The sequence below is a fragment of the Typopeltis vanoorti genome, chromosome 9 (genome assembly GCF_054136105.1).
Source record: "Typopeltis vanoorti isolate ZY-2024b chromosome 9, IOZ_Tvanoo_1.0, whole genome shotgun sequence".
NCBI classification, from domain to species: domain Eukaryota; kingdom Metazoa; phylum Arthropoda; class Arachnida; order Uropygi; family Thelyphonidae; genus Typopeltis; species Typopeltis vanoorti.
Genome location: NC_143557.1, coordinates 51,136,569 through 51,158,434, shown reverse-complemented (window position 1 = coordinate 51,158,434; position 21,866 = coordinate 51,136,569). Strand labels below are relative to the sequence as shown.

Genomic DNA, 21,866 nt, shown 5'->3' with positions numbered 1-21,866 from the left:
CAGAGTTAAAAAAAAGATGTTCTTATAAAATGATAGAGCAGTAGTGATGAAGTAAACAATGTTGCAAAATTGTTTACTTCATCACTACTGCTCTAGATAAAATTGTTTACTTCATCACTACTGCTCTAGATCTGGTTCTGGCTAGATAAAAGAGAGACGTTGATCTGAAGATAATAATATATTCACTTATGTGCATATAAAGCGATAGAACACTAAATGGTCCTATGATTCTTTGCCTTAATAATTTAGGTCGAAATCCCATCTTTGGTTGAGAATTTTTTTTCTAGCCTGAACCAGTCTGTCTCGACAACTAACGTTTTTTCCTGAAACTGTTTTTTTTTTTTTTTATCTTTGTTTTTGGTCTCTTTTTCTTTCCGCAAACTTCTAAGAATGCGTCTCAACCCAGTTCCTCAATAATTTGAACTATAAAGCTACTATCAGGTAGGCCGAGTGGTTAGTGTATCCACTCTCAAGACAAGATGAGGCTCGAATCCCACCAAGGGTATTGATGTTTGTGATTGTCCTATTAACCAATTACCATATGTACTACTGTGTCCTAGCGCAGTATGACTCTTGATGTCTCTGCGCCATAAAAAAAAAAAAAAAAAAATTCAGAAATTGGGATACAAGCTATTTTTTGAGTTGACTATACAGTATGTATATATATACACACACACAGGTTGCCCCATAAGTCACAAAACATTCCGTAGAAAGGGCCCGTCTTTGTGAAGTCAAAAATAGAATGCATTTACGTGGTTTTCTAAAACTAATAAAAAATCTCGTGATTAAAAAAAATGATGGAGTTGCTGCACAAAGACCCATTCTACGCAATGTTCGATGATGATGATTTATGGGCCACCCTGTATACAGGGTGATTCAGAACTCTTGGGCTTTTAAACTTTAAGGGGGTGATAGAACACACCTAAACAAGCACTTTTCATCATATAATGCATGGTCCGAACTCAAGCGGTGAAGCGCTAGAGGACGCTTTCCAGGAGCTGCGGACGGGAATGCGATGGAAGCCCAAAGACTGTAACGAGAGCGCTTTCCGACCAGACGCGTGCCTGATATATCGTAAAACCTTTCAGCGATTGCACCGGTATCTGTGCTAAATGGGCTCCTTTGTCAGCGGCATGCAGGATACAGGGCGTGCAAGGAGTGTGAGGACGCCAAGTGTTACTGAGGAAATTCTACGTAGGGTTGCAGATCGTCCCGAATGTAGCACGCGAGCAATTTCCCATGGCGTACGTGTGCTCCAATCGACGGTGTGGCGAGTTCTACGAGACGAACGATTACATCCCTACCATGCACAGTGGGTGCACGCCTTGACACCTGCAGATTACCGGCCTCGTGTGGATTTTGCACAGTGCTTCCTACAGCAGACTGCAGTGCAGCCGGACTTTGATGCACATGTCTTATTCACTGACGAATGCACCTTTACACGTGAGTGCATTTTTAATACCCACAATTATCATGTGTGGGCGAGCTGAAATCCGCACGCCACACGTCCACATTCGTACCAGTGTCGTTTCTCCATAAATGTTTGGGCTGGAATCCTATATGACCATTTGATTGGCCCATACCTTCTGCCAGCACGACTGAATGGAAGAGCATACCTCGTATTTTTACAAGAGGTCTTGCCAGAATTACTGCAAACATTCAAGCACGTATGTGGTTCCAACATACGACGGAGCGCCATCCCATTTCAGGATGTGCGGAATGACTTGGATACAACATTTCCAGGACGATGGATTGGTCTGGGTGGTCTCATCGCTTGGCCGCCACGATCGCTCAATCTCTCATGTCTAGACTTTTTCCTATGTGGCCATATGAAAAGCCTGATCTACGATAGCCCCATTGATTCTAATGAGAACTTTATTGCCAGGATTTCTATTGCCGCTGCCGCTGTACGAGAAATGCCTGGTGTTTTCGCAAATGTACGTCAGTTACTACGTCGAAGGTGTGGAGCCTGCATTAATGTTGGCGGTCGCTCTTTTGAACACTTTCTGTAATTTGTTCAATAAAATTCTTTAATTTATGTTCTGTAATTTCTGCAATTGTTTCAAATCTCCATCTCCTCTGTCATTCTTGTGTTTCTTCATTCCTGACACAGTAGTTGCTTACCCTTAGCGCTTCACCACTTGAGTTCGGACCATGCATTGTATGACGAAAAGTGCTTGTTTAGGTGTGTTCTATCATCCCTTAAAGTTTGGCCCAAGAGTTCTGAATCGCCCTGTATATAGATGTTGCTTAAGATACACAGCAACTTTTAGTAACGAAAATAAACTTTTCATTCCTGTAAGTGACTGCTACAGCCTCCAACATTGATAATTCTTGATAATTCTCACACAGCTTAAGTAATGCTGTGCGCGCGCGCGCACACAGCATTACTTAGGCCTCAGTTCACAGTTCGTGTCATAACTAATTCCTATCCTTCTCATCCGTCCTAGGACGGGTTGAGTCCTCTAATGAAGGGTTTAAGACGAATAATGCAGCCGGTTCGTCACAGGAGTGAGGAATTCATGACTGTAGATCCGTGTGTGTTCACGGGGCCGGTTTGTCTGTTCTCGGGGACGAAACACCCGAGTTTCTGGGTGGGCAAATCCCCGACCTCCGTATGAGACCGACTAACTCACCTTTAGTCGAAAGAGACAAGATAAGTTGTCCTCATGTCACTGACGGGAATCGAACCTAGGTCTTTCCGACCAAAGGGCTTCGTCTATAGTGACTGAGCTACGGAGGCTCTTGATAACTAATTCACAACTTGCAAATGAGTGAGGTTTGTAAGTGCTTCAATTTCCGTAGAATAGCATTAACTTGCTGCACGGAACGTGTGAGAGTTCCCATTTAAGTTCAAGGGAAAAACCCATTTATTAGATTAGAACAATTATTTCCGGGATATGAAAAGAGTGAAAGTAGAAAGCATTGATATCAGATGAATAGTCTATGAATGGTTTTCTTGAAGTGTTGGACAATAGCTTCTTTTGAAATGTAAACTTCGAAGTATATCACGGTCACGCATTGAAGGGAAAGAAGATTAACCGCTTCGTCCAAAATGATTTTGGATCATCTGTATATTTTAATTACGCCTCCGTATTTTAAGAGATGTAGAAAATTAACAGAGTGCGTCTTAATACTCTATTAATAATTTAGAATATATTATAGTATATCCTTTTTAAATGGCTCACGCAGAGTTGGAATGCATGATTCTCAATCCATTTGCTTTTCTAAAATCGACAGTGAAGAATTTAGATCATCTGCTATTGCTTACGGATATTCTTTAGATATAGAACAGTTGGACAGAGGGAAGAATGTTAGACATAGAGAAACAGGCACCTCAAAATTAAAGAAATTAGCAAGCGAACCGATTATTTTGACAAGGGCAAAACAGCATATATTGCTGTTCCCTTTTCTACACAGCAAACGAAGTATCGATATAGCATTCTACGCCGGGGACAAAAAAATAGATGGCCTTCTATTCAGTTTAATATTTTATTCTAAGAAATTTGCGTAATCATTTTTTTAACTTTTGCACATTTTTTATTTTTAATTGAAATGCTCCCTTGCCTGTTCTTTGCTTCAATCCTGCTTTTATGAAATTAGAAGAAGAAAATTAAGTTATATTAAGAAATGTATTTACTTACAGTGGCATTTAAGGTGATATTAAAATATGTTACTTCTGTTGAAAAGGCTAGAAGATGAGTGCGAGAAGATAGGAGAAAGATTACTTTTAACTGGGGACGATTAATGTCCCAAAGGAGCAGGAGTAATATTCTTGCTTTATCTTCAGAACCATTGGCGTATACCTCAGACATTGTTGCATGTAGAAGTCCTAACTGGGAGACTTTCGAGATGTCGTTAACAGGACACTTGAACTCCCACCGTCATGAAGTCACTTTCAAAACCCTATGGTAAACCAATACGTTTCATATACTCGTATCATTGATCGCGCATTACATGCGAATTGCATTTTGCGTGGAGAGATGGCTACAATATTTTGACAACTGAGCATACTCCCGCGTAAAAGTTTATCAATAACAACCCCCTTTTTTTTTTCTTTTCTGTCAGTGTTCTACCTAGATTTTTTGTTAATTCTCATTACAAACATTCGCTTTTATTTATTTTATTTTTTTTATATGGGACTCCACTCACGCAAGTTTTTTTTTTTGTTTGTGTGTGTGTGTGTGTGTGTGTGTGTGTGTGTGTAAATTTATGGTGCATTAGTGATAAGGATTTTTTTTTGTATGTTTTAATTTATTTATACATATTCTGGAAACCCTGCTCTATGGATCAAACATGGAACTTTTTCAAGCCACTTCAATAAGCAAGGTGGGGGCTTAATGGCGGGCGTTGAAATTCATCTCCCACCCGAAGCATTTTAATTTTCATCCCATTTTCTCGGATATTTTCATGGACCTGAAGTTTATTACAAGCACTGATATCACTAAAAATACACTACATTGCATTTCTGAGTCTTTTGCAATGTTTTATATTCAAATAGTCTCCAATTGTGCATTTATTTCTTTAACTTATTGTTTAACTTAACTTCCCCCCCCCCACAAAAGCAGTTCAAATTTGTGTTTGTGTTGAATTTCCTTATCTTCCTGCTAAATTAATACAATGTTGTAAATCTTTTTATTCCTCTTTCTATCATGGATTTTAGACCAGTTGCAGTCTCATGCCATCGCTTTCTTTCGATTTTTCTTTTTCCATTTATTTTATATTGGTATAGGATTTTTGGCAGTCCGCTATTGTCCATTCTATTTAGATCTTCTATCCATTTTTGTTGGCATTTACTTATATAGTAGTTAATTGGTTTTATATTCAGGGATTTAAAAATTTCTTCATTTTTTTACGGTGCATTTCCAGTATACATAATAAACTTGTATATACGGTGTGCATAATTAAGATTGTTTAGACAGTACATTGTATAGTCTAATTCTGGTGTGTTTTTATATCAGGGAGGACTTAAATATATTATTTATTATGCCAAATATATATATTATTAAAATTTGATATTTTAGTGTCTATGTCTTTTTCTTCTTCGTATGATAAATCACATTCCAAGTACTTGAAAGTATTTACTTGTTCTAAAATTTTATTATTTAGCTTTAGTTTATTTCTTGTTGGGTTTTCTCCTTTGAAAGCTATTATTTTTGTCTTTACTTTTGTTATTCTCATATTATGTTTTGAAATTTCATTTAATGATTTTACTGATCTCTCTAGATCATCTTTTGATGTAATTAATGCAATTTAATCATCTGCAAATAATAATGTATCTATCTTTATTTGGATTTATTTGCATACCAGATAGAATTGTTCTGTATTAGATAGAATTGCATACCGGATAGAATTCATCATTTGACAAATTGTTCTTTTGTCAAATGATGTACGGGTTTTTAGTGTTAAAAAGAAAGAAAAAAACTAACTGGAGATCTAAATATATCTTAAGTTAAAATGCTACCACTAGCATTTTACATTTTACATTGTCAATGCTACGACTGACATTGACAATGCCAGCTGTGAATGACCAGATGATGGATGATGCACGTTTGCTTGTGCTGGCGGTACAGTGTTTATGGCTAAGTCCACATGGTAGAGTATAGGAAACCTTTGTGTTGGTTCTGCACATTATTCTATTACATAAAAGTCCATGTTTGTTATAAGCGAAGGAACTTCACAGAATTATTAAGATGCAGATGAAGTTTTAACTAAAGTTTATAATAATAATAACGAAAGTAATAGATTCTCACATAAAGCGGTTTTCAAGAAACAGTGCTGGGTGTCCATGGGATAGTCGTGCAGCTCCATTTGGCAAATGATCTTCAAATTGTACCTGAAATCAATAAACAGTTGTTGTTCAGATAGCCATTTGCAGTACCTCGAGCTTCTTGTGTATGAAGCTCAAGGTCGTGCGATTCCAATCGACAAAATGAAAACACATTCTATTTTTTTTAATTTCTATTGTGAGTGACGTAGAGTGGTGTTTTTCCGGAGATCGCCGTGACAGATTATATTCGTTCTATTCTGCTTTTTTTCTTCTTTTTTTTTCCCGCTCAGGATTTGAGTTAGTCGCTCATAAGAGGAAGACAGCGAGTTCAATTTTTCGTTTTTCGGGATTCTGGAAAGGGGGTAAGGTCCTACTACACTAAAATAAGAATAAATAAATTATAGCGAATAGTTTCCATTTCGAGGTTCTTTTATATTTGCGCAAGCAAGGACTTCTCCCAAGCGAAAAGACAGTCCTGATCATGACAGTTTTTTATTTTATTTTATTTTTTTAAGAATAACCAAGCGACATATATAGCGGATGTGAAATGCAATTTATTTAAAAAATCGCGTATTAGAAAATAAAATATGCTAATATGAGAGAAAGACGCAGTATTTGAATTTTACTTATTTTTAAAATATTACGGGTTATTTAGCATTGAATTAATACAAAACTTTTCAGAAAGACCTGACCACTTACAAATGCTTTCAGCACTAAAACTGTTTTAGGCGTGGTAAACCGTTTTAACAAGTATATGTTTTTATTTCAAGACCAGTTACCATGGATTCCATATGTGCGCTTCTAGTAACACGGACATATCCATACATTCTAACAATCTTCTTCCAGGTCCAACGAAACATTCACAGATACTGTGGCTTCGTGAATGACCTCAAAAGCCAATGAATTAGTCTTTTTTTTATTATTTATAGTGAGGAAGGGGTTTGTGCCTTTTCTTAAGGAGTAACCATTTTGCTCAACTTGCAGATGCAGGAGTCAAAGCAACGTTTTTCCTGGGAGCATAATTGCTACTAATTATTATGATTTATCATTTCGTGAATATAGTATAAAATTCTACAAAAAATAAAGCTTAGTGTATATTTTTACATAAAAATACGATATACAGTCTCCTAGTTTTGCAGCAGATTCATATTTCCAGTAACTCTGATTTGTTAAATGGCATTGGCGGTATAAGAATATATCCTTTCGGTTAGAATATAACCGAAAGTTATATTCGATGGAAGTTATTTTCATAGCATTCTTCTGCGAACTTTAATTTCTCTTTTAGTATTGAAATCGAAAATGAGACACTGCATGATTTAAGTATAAATTCTGTATAAATTAACACAGAGATAATTTATATGTGTTATTTTTACTTTGACTCTGACTGATTAATTCTACGTCGAAGGTCTTCCTCATACAAATATTATACACTATCTATTAGTAGTATAAAGAGTTTAGAATTATGTTACATTAAAAGATATAAGTTTAACATATATTGCAAGTTAGACTTAACTATGATATGCAGTTTAACTTGCAATATATAACACAAATATAATCTCTCTCTCTCACACACACACACACACACACACACACACACACACACACACACACACACACACACACACACACACACACACACACACACACACACACACACACACACACACACACACACACTAGCCATATTAAGTATCTATAAACTCTTTCGAAGGATCTAAAGAAAGAGAAATTCACCTTGAAGATCTGTGAAAATGTCCTCCTGGCAATACTCTGATTCCTGTATTTGGAATCGATAACTTGAACAGTTCTCCTGATTTCGCATTGTCGAATATAAGATCAGGTTTCCAAAGGTAACTTCTTAAGTCGTGAGGAAATAGAGTAGATTTACTTCCTTTAAACATGGTGAGATTGATCCGAACGTCCTGCCAGTATTCTCCCACATACATCTGAAGACTAAAATCCTACAAAATAATAAAAAAAAGGATATTGCTTGGCCATGAACAGATATAGTTATTAATTAAGCATACGATATATAATGGACATTTTACAAGCATAAAGTCTCTCTAAACAACTCCACAGATATTTTTTGGAAGAAAAAATTCATACTCATTATCATAATGGTTTAGTGAATAAGTATAAAACTGGAGCGAAAATGAAGCTTGGTGAGTATCTTTTTTATATAAAAATATTATAATTTCAACTAGTTTCGCAGCAGGTTTACAACATTTTAAATTAAAATGTATCGATTAGCATTTATACGACATCCCCTAATTTCTCTTAATATGCTAAATAGCAAGACCTGAATCAACGATGTGCTGTTGATTTTTTGTTAGGTAACTATATTTGATTGAGCATCCATCCATCTCTTCATATCATTCGTTATCCGAATTGCTGAATTACGTTTTCTATGGTTTGAAACTGCGGAATTAAGTAATTTCTGTTTTTCGTGCCGCTAATGTAACTACGGGATTCTAGATTGAGAAAACGTGAATTTATTGAAAGGTAGATAAATATTCATTCTATGGACATTAAATTTTGATTCAAATCATTGATCGAACGCCTCTAGTAAATAAACAAAGAAAGGAAGATTTTTTTTAATGTCATGTATTGAATTGTACTAAATTAAAAGCACCCAGTGAGTTAATGCATTTAGTCAAAATGGAGGTTGTGAAGTCATTTGAAATTCCATCATGTAATTCAAAATAATTATTTCATAAAAGTACGGAATACCGCAGTACTATATGAGCTATACGTATACAGCCGTTTAGTTTAAGAAGGTGGGATTCAAATTAAAAATGATACTCAAACAAAAAAAGTCTTTGGAAGTAATATGCGATGCAATCTTTCCACACAGCTGATTTAACGAGATATTCTGATTGTTAATATTTCCATGATAATAGGTATTTATCTGTTATCATCTAAACATTACACCACAACCGTTTGACTTGTAGAAGTATGGATGTTATGGTTCCCTCGTATAATGATTTGATCAGGCCACACATGGATTACTATGCACAGATTTGGTTACCTGGTTTTCAAAAAGATGAAGATGAATTGGAAAAGGTTCAGAGGTGTTTGTACTAAATTAAAAGCATCTAGTGAGTTAATGGTCTCTGAAATGTTGAGTATGAAGACAGATTCAGGGAATGCAATTTGCATTTGCAGAAATTGGTGGATAAGAGGAAGAGAGGGGGGGATATGATCGAGACATATAAGCTGTTAAGGGGTTATCACAAGTGTGGGGGGAGGTTTTGCATATTGTGAGTGAAGACAGGGAGAGAACAAGAGGTCATCCCTGGAAGCTGTAAAGGAGAGTGTGAGCAAGAGGATGAGAAGCAGGTTTTTACCGTGGAGAGTGGTGAATGATTGGAATGCATTATCTGAGAGCGTGGTGAAGGCACAGTATAATAAACTGTGTGTGTAACAGTGGCACATCCCGGAATGAGTCTTTTAACTCAATTGGAGGTTTAATAATAATAATAATTTTTTTAATTTATTTGTGAAATATTTACACAATTACAATAATCATCTTTAGTGACATTCCAACTTATAATTTTTACAAAATTCAACACTAAGTGCTGCATATGTGATTCATTTTCTACATTGCATTTCAATTAAAATTTTGATAATAATACTTTTTTGCATCTATTTACAACACGTGTTCTTCTAATATTAACAATGAAGATTACGTGGAATTTTTGAATAATGGATAATAATAATAATAATAATAATAATATGATAATGTCTCAGATAAATTCCATACATATGATTATTACAGACATTTTTTGCATGTTTACATATTATGTATAAAATAACAATTTTTCTATTTTCATCGTACAGAGTATTTACATATTTACAATTGATGCATATTACACTTGATGCTCTGTACATTATACTGTAAGCAGTTTAAGACACATTATTTCTTTTCTATATTTTTTTCTTTGGACACAAATTCATATACGTTTTTTATATCTGTATTTTCATAATTGTTATACACCGTACTGACTGTTTTGTTACGTAATTTACAGTCTTTGATTATGAGGATTACATGTGGTTGAATGAAGCGGATTAATCCCACCTACTTCGAAGCTTGGGTTAGCTTTTATGAAGAGAGTGGGATTAGCCTTCACTATTTATGTTGTTGTTACTGTTTATGGATGGGATGTAGGCATTGGATGCTGGTGATTTGTGATGTGCATATTAGTGTTAATAGTATATTAACTTTGTTGTTATATTTTCCAGAGTTCGTGTTTTAATGTTCTGTAGTTGTCTATGTGTTTTAAATTACTTGGTAGGTTGTTGAGTAGCGTGGGTATCTGATGTGATCTCGCCAAAGAACCATATGAGTTGTTGAAGGGTGTAGGGATGTAGAGAGTTGTTGTGTTTCCTTAGTAGTATTATGTAGTGTTTCAGATTTCTAATGCTCAGGATTCTGTGTATTGCCATGTGCTGGTTGGATATTGGCCATTGCATGTAAGGGTGTCCAAATCACTGTTGACACGATTTTCCTATGTAATATTTCTAGGTAATTTTGTTAGGTGGCTGTTTGATGTGTTTGCATAGACTGTTATACCGTATCTGAGTAGGGATTCGCAGATACCGTGATATAGGAGGTTTTTTTTTTTTATGTTAGATGGAATAATGTCTTTTACTTGGAAGAATTTCGCTGCGATGATGCGGAGTTTGGTATGTAGGTATTCTATATGTTTTGTCCATTTAAGGTGTCAGCCTGTGTAAAGACCAAGGTATTTTGTATGTGTTACAGGTTTGATTTCGGGACATTGACAGGTTTTTTTGTTGTTAATGCAGCGGTATGTGTGACAATGTATCGATAGTGGTGCGTGGCCCATGATTCTCGGTTTGTGTATTATTAACATCTGTGTTTTGGTGTCGTTGATTACAATTGCGTTTTGGTTGAAGTAATTTGTGATTTCATTTAGGTCTTGTTGTGCTTTGGAGAGCCTTGTTGATGTCTGCGTGGATTGCTAGTAGTGCGGTGTCATCTGCATACTGAAATATCATAGTAATAACTAAATATCATAGTAATAAATATTTTTTAACATTTTTATTATTTCTCAGATTAGTTACATAGATTATATGAAGACAATTATGCATAACAAATACTTTCTCGTACATAAAGTTTTTTTTTTAATAATAATAACAATAACTGTTTACAACATATATTATTATAATATTCATAATGATGATTATTACAGATTTTTTTTGCAATTTTACACTCTATATACACAATATCAATGGATATAATCACTCTATATTGCATACTTTTGTTACAGTTATTACATACATTACATACATTTGATTACATATGATACATTATTTACATTTGTTTACATATGATACATTACTTACATTCGTTTACATATGATACTTACATTACATAAATTTGTTTAGATATAATACATACATTACATACTTTGGTTTACATTACATTACATTACATTACGCACGCACGCAAACAAAATAACTTGGAATGTACTGATGCGTCGCTGAACTGGAAGCCTGAACGAATATATTGTGTTTCATTAAGTTTGTATGGTATTTTGTGTACGTGTTTTTTCGTAGTATGTCCTTAGAGCTGTTTTCAGGCTATTATAGTTTATAAGGTTTCTGTATTCAAAAGGTAATTTGTTTATCATGTCTGGGATGTAGAAGTTTCGCGTGGCCTTTCCGTAGTGATTATTGTATTTATATGTGATATAATTAGTAGTCTGAGGTCTTGTTATACGGTATATATTTCTGACTGTCCTGTAGTTGACAAAATAATGTTTTAGCAAAGCTGCATAGTGATGACATAAATGTTTTGCTAAGTATTTTGTGTTCTGACATTACAATGTATAAATAAATAATTATTTATACATTTATAAATTTTCTCTTTATTTTCTTTTTGTTCCCAAAAGATCAGTTTTATCATTTTGTACTGTAGCGACATTAATCTATTTAATTTGTAGGGTGCACAGAAAGCATACGTTGTTATAGCGTATCTTAGTATATTTTGGCATAGTGCTTTGTATATTAGTGTTTTTAGGCGTATGGGAACTGTGTCTTTAATCCTGTAGAGTGTGCCACATGTTCGGAGTTTGTTGTGTAGATGGTTTATGTGACTATTCCAGTTCATATCTTCATCGAAGTAAATTCCAGGTATCGTATTATTTCAACCTGAGTGAATGTAGTGGTTTTGTTGTTCTGTGTGTTTTTTATGTTGGAAAGTGGATGTTGGATGGTCATATGTTTGTTATCAACTGGTCGAGTCAGTGGATTTCTGAATATCATTAATTTTGTCTTTTCTGAGTTTAGGTGTATGGAGATTTTCGTGAGCTAGTCTATGATCAGATATATGTCATGTACATATTTGTTTGGGCTATGCTTGCATTATTATGGATGGATATTATTGCTGTATCGTCTGCGTATTGGAATATCTTACCTTTGAGTGGTAGCCGATTAATATCGTGAGTGTAAATGTTGAATAGAGTTGGGGAGAGTACAGCTCCCTGTGGTACTCCACAGGTTATTGGTAGCTCTCTGCTTCGGTTCGACCCGATACGTGTGATATGCTTTCTATTTTGAAGGTAGTTTGTAATCCACCTGTGAAGAGGTCCATCTAATCCAACATGTCTCAGCTTTTCTAACAAGGTTTGATGTGTAAGTGTATCGAATGCTTTAGTTAGATCAATAAAGACTACCATGGCAATTTTGTTTTTGTCTAAGGCGGTATTAATTACGTCTGTAAAGTCTTCCAAGAGAGATGTTGTTCCCTTATTTTTCTGAAAACCATATTGTGTTTTGGGGATAATATGAAAGATCTCGGTGTACGCCGCTCCATAATTTGATTGATAATTGGTAATGTTGTTATGGGTCTGTAATTGCTGATTACATTTCTTTTTCCATGTTTGTATATGTTTGTATATGGCGGTCTTTAGCATACTTGGTATCTGTCCTGTTTTAAATATTTTATTTATTAATTTTAGTAGGATAGGACTTAAACTAGTTGCATGTTGCTTTATATCTTTAGGTCTGATACCATCAATTCCTGGGCCTTTGTTTGGTTTGTTTTGATGTATTGCAGAGAGAGGTTCTGCTTCTTTTATGGTCGGGAACCATAATGTCTGTTTTGATTGTGGTCCAAGTGGAGGGTCTCGTTTTGTGATTGGGGAGAATATTTCTGTACAGTTCTTGGATGGAGTCTGCAAAGTATTGGTTAAAGTCATTTGCTAGTTGATTGGATAGGTTTTGCGTCTTTCATGAAGCTGTGTTTTATGGTTTCGGAGGCGGTGGTGTTGGGAACAAAATCTAGCATCTCATTGATTAGATGCCAGGTTTGTTTCATGTTGTTTTGTGCAGAGGTTAGTTTGTCTCTATAGTAGCTTCTTTTTGCATTGCTGATTTGTGTTGTAAGGCGATTCCTTGTTATCTTATATTCAGTTTTTAAAGCTGTGTTATTTGGATATCGCTTTAATTCTTTCCATAAAGCGTCCTTTCTGTGTATTTCTAGGATTAAGTTTTGTGTTATCCAAGGATTTTGTGTTGTTTTTGAACGAATTCTGACTTTCTTTGTAGCTTTCTTATATATTTCCTCCAGTGTGAGTTTAATGTTGTTGTATAAGATATCTGATGCCAGGTGTTCCCGGTCTGTTTTTCTTATTTCGTGGTTGACTATTTCTTCGTCTATTATTGTTTTCTGTCGCTTTTCTTCTGTGGGATATTGCATGGATATTGTCTTGGTGTGCAGGTTTAGAGCGGTGAAGTAATGGTCTGCTACTTTTCACTTTATGACTGATGCAGTGTAACTGTTTGGTGGTGCTCGGATGTTTATATGACCTAGACAGGAGGCAGTGATAGTATTTCCGAATATTTCTTCTCTAGTACATGATGTTATTGTTGGTATTAGATTATACATGGATAGCGTGTCTAGGTATTGTACAGTGTTGTTCTGGTTTTCGTTTGCAATATTTATGTTTATGTCGCCAATTATCATTAGGTATTCGGTTGAGCATATTTCTTGGCTTGAAAGCCAGCAATTGAGTTCGTGCAAGAATTTTATCATGTTTAGGTTTGGTGGCCTGTAAATAGCATTTAGTATTATGGGATGCTGTCTATTGGTGGTATTAGTGATTTCGAGGCAAAGGGTTTCAGCATGCTCAAACGGATAGGCCGTTTCTTTTGCTACTAATTTTTGTTTGATAAATATTTATATTCCACCCCCTCTTTTTGTTTGGCGGCATGATCTATGTTGTTGGAAGCCTGGAATTTGGAAAGCAGTCGCTTCGTCATTAGTTATGGATACTTCTGTAAGAATCAATATATCAATAATATCAGTGTAATTCCTCAGATAAGCCTGTAACAATAGCCGATGTTTTCGGATGCTTCTGATGTTAATATGCAAGATTGAGAGACCTCTCGCTTGTACTGTGTGTTGTTTTCATGCATCAAGCGATTCGAAAGTACATTTACTGACGTATTGTGGTGTAATTACATCTATCTGATGGTTCACATTCATTTTTGTTGTGTTGAGATCTTCTTTTTGAACTAGGTTGGAGTCTTTTGTTTCACTCTGGCAACCTATCTATATCTTCCGAGCTTTTTATTTGTATAGACTTTGAAGTCTGTGACTTTCTCAATAATATTTTGCCGTCTTTGATCCAAAATTAATAATTTTTTTTTTTTTTAAACATTTTATTATGTCTCAGTATAAATTACATACAATAATAATATTTACAATATTTACAATAAGGTTTATACAGAATTTTTGAATTTAGAATATAATAATAATAATAATAATAATAATAATAATTTTTTTATTTTTTTTTAAATTTTTTTATTTTTTTTTTATAAACGACTTATTTGTTTTTACAGTGAAAATGATAAGGTTTACTATCACACAGAGTATCTGCACACACACAATGAAAAACATATTATCTTTTCTGTACAGTACGAAAATTCGATATACAAAATGCAGAGTACATTTTATAAATATGAATATACATTTTTTTAAACTAGCTAAATATGGATTGGCACCAATGTGCACACAATTCACGATACAATGCAGTAATGCAGCATACACACACAATTCAATAATAATATTTTTTTTTTTTTTTTTACATTTTATTATGTCTCTGTATAAGTTACATACAATAATAATATTTACAGTATTTACAATAAGGATTATACAGAATTTTTTTTTTTTTTTTTTTTTTTATGTCTCAGATGAATTGCATACATAGTTGCTGTAGTAATTATATGTATATAATATTTATAACGCATTACAAGTGTGTATAACAGATACTTGCAAGTTAGTAATTTTCTTCCTCGAAGCTTAGCAGAGCTTATCTGAGGAAGATAATAGATGACAGAGGGTGGTGGTTTCATGGTTGTGTTCCTATAGTGGTCACAAGCCAGGTGTTGATTTTACTGTTTGTTGGTACGTGTTTGAAAGACTTTGACTGCTATTACAGTTTAACTTTTTTTTTTTTTTTTTTGTGAAAATAGGGTTGGATTTTGACATGGTGTGTTTGTTTCTTTGTGTTCTTGTAGTGATAGTTTTTTGAGAGGGGGGTTGTCTTGGTTTGTGTGTGTGTGTATGTGTGGTGGGGGAGAGAGAAACAGGAATTGCTCTAATTTTCATTCTCGCTATAATATTTATATAGTGCCTGTTTCAGCTCTCTGTATGTTCCTAGGTTTCTGTTGTCGAACGGCAGTTTGCTTATCATGTCAGGTACGTAGAAGTTTCGGGTGGCTTTGCCGTAGTGATTGTTGTACTTATATGTTATGTAGTTTGTTGACTGTGGTCTTGTTATTTGATATGTTGTTCTGGTTACTCTATATGTTGGGCTGTAGTAGTGTTTTAACATGACTGTGTAGTGGCGTAAGTGTTTCACCTTAAATATTTTGTGTTTTGTCCATGCTTCCTGCATGAGAGTGGGTTGTTCCCAGAATATCAATTTTATCATTTTATCTTGCAACCATTGTAGCCTGTTAAGTCTGTAGTCTGCGCAGAATGCGTATGATGTGATTGCATATCTTAAAATGTTTGCACATAATGCTTTATAGATTAGTATTTTTATGTGGGTTGGGGCAATGTCTTTTAATCTGTATAGTTTGCTTGCTATTATCCTAAGCTTGGTATGTAGGTAGTTTGTATGACTATTCCAACTTTGATCTGCATCGAAGTGAAGTCCAAGGTAGCGTGTTGTTTTCACCTGTGTGATGGTTGTATTTTTAGGTTCTGCACTTTGTGTATAGGAGGATGAATGTTTGATTGTGAGATATTTAGTTTCGATGGGCAGGGTTTGGGGGTTTTTGAATATCATTAGCTTTGTTTTTCCAGGGTTTATATATATGCCGTTTTCGGTTAACCAGTTAGTGATTTGATTGATGTCATGTTGCATATTTGCATTGTTGTGAATGGATACTATGGCCGTGTCGTCTGTGTACTGGAAGATTTTACTTTTTAGGGGGAGTTGGCTTATGTCGTGTGTGTATATGTTAAATAGAATGGGAGATAGGACAGCTCCTTGCGGTACTCCACAGGTTACGTGTACCTCTTTGCTGTGTGCTGATCCTATACGTGTGATGTGCTTTCTGTTTTTCGTGTATGCTTTAAACCACTGGAGTAGACGACCTCCAATTCCGATATGGGTTAGTTTCGTTAACAAGGTTTTGTGTGTTAGTGTGTCAAATGCTTTTGTTAAGTCAATGAATACCACTAATGCTATTCTGTTTTTATCCAATGCAGCGTTTATTAGATCTGTGAAGTCTTCCAGGAGTGTTGCTGTTCCTTTATTTTTTTGAAAGCCATATTGTGTTTTGGGTATGATTTGAAATTTTTCAACGTATGTGGAGAGTTTCTGATGTACAATGCGCTCCATGATTTGGTTGATTACAGGCAGCGTGGCGATAGGTCTGTAATTACTTATTATGTTTCTTTTTCCCTGTTTGTGTATGGGTGTGATTAATGCAGTCTTCAGTGTTTCAGGTATGTGTCCCGTTTCGAAGATTTTATTTAACAGTTTTTGTATAACTGGAAGTAGGTCGGTTGAGTGTTTCTTGATGTCTTTTGGTCTGATTCCGTCTATCCCCGGTCCTTTGTTAGGATTAATTTGTTGAATTGCCAGTGATAGTTCTTCTTTTGTTACTGTGGGGAACCACATCGACTGGGTTGCTCGTGGACCTAGTGGAGAATGTTCGTATGTGTGAGGAAAGGTTGTTTCTTGTAGCTTTTGGACAGAGTTCACGAAGTGCTGATTAAAGTTGTTTGCCAACTGTTTAAGGGATTTGGGGTCGCAGGCAAAGCTGTGTTTTATTGTTTCTGTGGCGGTGGTTCTGTGTATATTGTCCAGCATTTCATTAATCAGGTGCCAGGTTTCCTTTATGTCATTCTGTGCTGTTGTTAATTTGTTGCTGTAATAGTTTCTTTTTGCCGTTTGAATCTGGGTTGTTAGGAGATTCCGTTTTCTTTTGTATTCAGCTTTTAAAGCGATATTGTTCGGTGACTTCTTAAGTTGTTTCCCATAGGGCATCTTTTCTTTGTATGTCTGTTAGTATGTTGTCTGTTATCCATGGATTTTGTTTCGTTTGGGGGCGTATTTTTATTTTTGTTAATGCTTTGTTGTATATTTTGTTAAATGCAAGTTTAAGATTATTATATACAGCTTCAGCAGAGTCTAAAGATGCTATCTGCATCCTGTCTGTTTTTCTGATTTCATCGTTCACTATTGCTTCGTTTACAATGCTATGATACTGTTTTGTAGGCTCAGTGATTTTTATGGGTTCTGGTTCAGTGTGTAACTGCAATGCTGTGAAATAATGGTCTGCTAGTTTGCATGTTATGACGGCTGCTGTGTGGCTGTTTGGAGGGGGCCCTTATATTTATATGATCAATGCAGGTTGAGGTTGTTGTGTTTCCGATTATCTCTTCTCGTGTATACGACTGTATGGATGGGGTTATGTTATATGCCGATAATAGGTCTAGGTATTGTTCTGTGTTGTTATTTATGTTCCTAATGTTTATATTAATGTCTCCTATTATTATCAAGTATTTTGAGGTGCCTACTTTCGTGGCTGAAAGCCATCTGTTTAGTTCTTCTAGGAATTTTGTGGTGCTTAAGTTGGGTGGTCTGTATATTGCGTTTAATATCAGGGAGTTTTCTTGTTTGATGTTTTTAATTTCGATGCATATGTTTTCTGCGTATTCTAATTTATAGTTTATTTCTGTTACTTCTAGTTTATGTTTGGTAAATATTATTATACCACCGCCTGGTTTTGTTTGTCTGCAGTGTTTGTGTTGTTGGAAGTGTGGCATTTGGTAGGAGGATGCCTCTTCGTTTGTCGTAGATACTTCAGTCAGTATTAAGATGTCTATTTCGTCTATATCTTCCTTCAGGTAAGCTTGCAGGGTCAGCCAGTATTTTTGAATGCTTCTGATGTTGATGTGGAGAATAGATAGTCCTTTTTTGGGGATTGTCAGTTGTTTCCATTCTGATATTGATTTCAGAATGTGGCAATTATCATGTTCCGGGGTGATTACGTCTGCTTGATGGTGTGCATTCATGTTGGTTGGGGTGCTGGTCCTTCTTTACGAGTTGTCAATATTCCTTTCAATGTGACAGCCTGTTGAGGTCATCTACGGATTTTATTTCGATTGGTTTTGAGTCTTGTGTCTTTCTAAGGAATATTTTGCTGTCTCTTATCCATATAAACTGGTAATTGTTTTCTGTTTTTACTTTCCTTGCTTGGTAGAATATTTTTTGATAGTGTGGAGTAAGGTATTCAGACAAGTATATTGGGGTGTTGTCGTGGTCTCCTTTCAGATCCTTTACTACTGGATTTTTAATCCTGCTAGCTTTTATAAGTGTAGTTTTTATTAGGCTGTTGGTGAGTCGCACTACGACGGGAGAAGGACGGGTATTATTTTCTCTTTTCCTTTTTTGTGGTAACCGATGCACTGACTGATGTCTCTTGGTTCAATGGGGGAGCCGATTTTTTGGCTTAGTTGTATTACAGTGTCTCTTAAAGGTTCCATAGCTATTTCTGGGAGACCATTTATGAGGAGGTCATTTTTGTGCTGCTGTTGGTTTGAGAGCTCGTACTGTTGCTTTAGAGAGTTTAGTTCTTGCCGTAGGTCCGTTGTCTCTTTAATTAAATTATGCTGTCTTTCAGTTAGCTCTTTGACGCAGTTTTTAATTTCTCTAACGGTCTGTAACATATCTTCTATCGAGTTATTATTAAATTTAATAAATGCCTCGTATTGGTTAAATTTTTCTGTAATTTGTGCGGTATGTTTTTTAAATAGTTCTCCAACAAAATCGATTAAACAGTCTTTTAGGTTTTGTAATCTATTTTCAAGTAATGCATTTAAAGATGGCTCACCTGGGTTTCCGTTGTTGATTTCTTTGTTTTTAATTCCCTCTGTTGTTGATAGCTGTTTACTGCCTGCGGTTGTTTTCTGCGTTGGCTGTTTTCCGCCTGCGGTCGAAGGCGACGTTCCTTTGTTATCTCTGCAATGGGACACTTCCACTCGTCACGATTCTTGTTTGATTTTCGCTGCCAGGTAGTCTCGGACAATCCTGAACATAAAAAATGCATGTTTCTTTGGCATTTCCTACATGTTACGTGGTTTTCTTCCCCCGTTAGGTCTTCTTGGCATTTGTAGCACTTCATACTTCTTGTTTGACGATCTTGCTGTATTTTCTAATATGGCGTCCTCCTTTGTTCTCTTCTCGTGTAGTTGACCAACGTATACTTCGAACTTTGAATACTTATATTTTACTTATTACTTAACAGATACTTACTACTACTACTACTACTACTACTACTAATAATAATAATAATAATAATTTTAGCACAGTTTATTATCTTTCAAAGAAATTACATGAGAGTAGGGTACATTTTGTTACAAGTTATTAAAATTATTATGATTAGGACAATGTGATATTATAATTAATGTTAAAATTAACAGTAATCCTAACAAACAGTTACAGTTTTACAATTTTTACAGGTTTTTTTTTTTTTATGTCTCAGATAAATTGCATACATAGATGCTGTAATAATTATATATATATATATATATAATATTTATAACACATTACAATTGTGATTAACAGATACTTGCAAGTTAATAATTTTCTTCCTCGAAGCTTAGAAGAGCTTATCTGGGGAAGATAATAGATGATAGATGGTGGTGGTTTCATGGTTATGTTCTTGTAATGGTCACAAGCCAAGTATTGATTTTACTGTCTGATGGTACATGCTTGGAAGACTTCAACTGCTATTACAGTTTAACTTTTTTTCTTCTTCTTTTTTTGTGCAAATAGGGTTGGATTTAGACATGGTGTGTTTGTTTCTTTGTGTTCTTGTAGTGATGGTTTTTGAGAGGGGGGTTTGTCATAGGTTTGTGTGTGTGTGTGTGTGCATGTGAGGGGGGGGGGAGAGAAACAGCAATTGCTCTAATTTTCATTCTCGCTATAATATTTATACAGCGCCTGTTTCAGCTCTCTGTATGTTCCTAGGTTTCTGTTGTCGAACGGCAGTTTGTTTATCATGTCAGGTACGTAGAAGTTCCTGGTGGCTTTGCCGTATTGATTGTTGTACTTATATGTTATGTAATTTGTTGACTGTGGTCTTGTTATTTGATATGTTGTTCTGGTTTCTCTATATGTTGGGCTGTAGTAGTGTTTTAACATGATTGTGTAGTGGCATAAGTGTTTCACCTTAAATATTTTGTGTTTTGTCCGTGCTTCCTGCATAAGAGTGGGTTGTTCCCAGAATATCAGTTTTACCATTTTATCCTGCAACCATTGTAGCCTGTTAAGTCTATAGTCTGCGCAGAATGCGTATGATGTGATTGCGTATCTTAAAATGTTTTCACATAATGCTTTATAGATTAGTATTTTTATGTGGGTTGGGGCAATGTCTTTTAATCTGTATAGTTTGCTTGCTATTATCCTAAGCTTGGTATGTAGGTAGTTTGTATGGCTGTTCCAACTTTGATCAGAATCGAAGTGAAGTCCAAGATAGCGTGTTGTTTTCACCTGTGTGATGGTTGTGATTTTAGGTTCTATGCTTTGTGTATAGGAGGATGAATGTTGGATAATGAGATATTTAGTTTCTATGGGCAGGGTTGGGGTTTTTGAATACCATTAGCTTTGTTTTCTCTGGGTTTATATATATGCCATTTTCAGTTAACCAGTTAGTGATTTCATTGATGTCATGTTGCATATTTCTGTAAGCAATATTTGCATTGTTGTGAATGGATACTATGGCCGTGTCATCTGTGTACTGGAAGATTTTACTTTTTAGGGGGAGTTGGCTTATGTCGTGTGTGTATATGTTAAATAGAATGGGAGATAGGACAGCTCCTTGTGGTACTCCACAGGTTACATGTACCTCTTTGCTGTATGCTGATCCTATATGTGTGGTGTGCTTTCTGTTTTTCATGTATGCTTTAAACCACTGGAGTATACGACCTCCAATTCCGATATGGGTTAGTTTCGTTAACAAGGTTTTGTGTGTTAGTGTGTCAAATGCTTTTGTTAAGTCAATGAATACCACTAATGCTATTCTGTTTTTATCCAATGCAGCGTTTATTAGATCTGTGAAGTCTTCCAGGAGTGTTGCTGTTCCTTTATTTTTTTGAAAGCCATATTGTGTTTTGGGTATGATTTGGAATTTTTCAACGTATATGGAGAGTTTCTGATGCACGATGCGCTCCATGATTTGGTTGATTACAGATAGCGTGGCGATGGGTCTGTAATTACTTATAATGTTTCTTTTTCCCTGTATGGGTGTGATTAATGCAGTCTTCAGTGTTTCAGGTATGTGTCCCGTTTCGAAGATTTTATTTAACAGTTTTTGAATAACTGGAAGTAGGTTGGTTGAGTGTTTCTTGATGTCTTTTGGTCTGATTCCGTCTATCCCCGGTCCTCTGTTAGGATTAATTTGTTGAATTGCCAGTGATAATTCTTCTTTTGTTACTGTGGGGAAACCACATCGACTGGGTTGCTCGTGGACCTAGTGGAGAATGTTCGTTTGTGTGAGGAAAGGTTGTTTCTTGTAGCTTTTGGACAGAGTTCACGAAGTGCTG

General features: G+C 35.4%; 1 protein-coding gene across 1 annotated transcript in view; it reads right to left on the bottom strand.

The window, feature by feature from the left end:
• The window catches only part of LOC150103035 (glycine receptor subunit alpha-3-like), a 61,261-nt gene that overhangs the window by 10,343 nt on the left and 29,052 nt on the right, over positions 1 to 21,866 (bottom strand). The window contains exons 4-5 of the mRNA XM_090398057.1: positions 7,505 to 7,731; positions 5,754 to 5,836 (exon numbers count right to left, since the gene is read on the bottom strand). Coding sequence (XP_090254183.1) covers positions 5,754 to 5,836; positions 7,505 to 7,731 — 310 coding nt within the window. The remainder of the gene's footprint in view (positions 1 to 5,753; positions 5,837 to 7,504; positions 7,732 to 21,866) is intronic.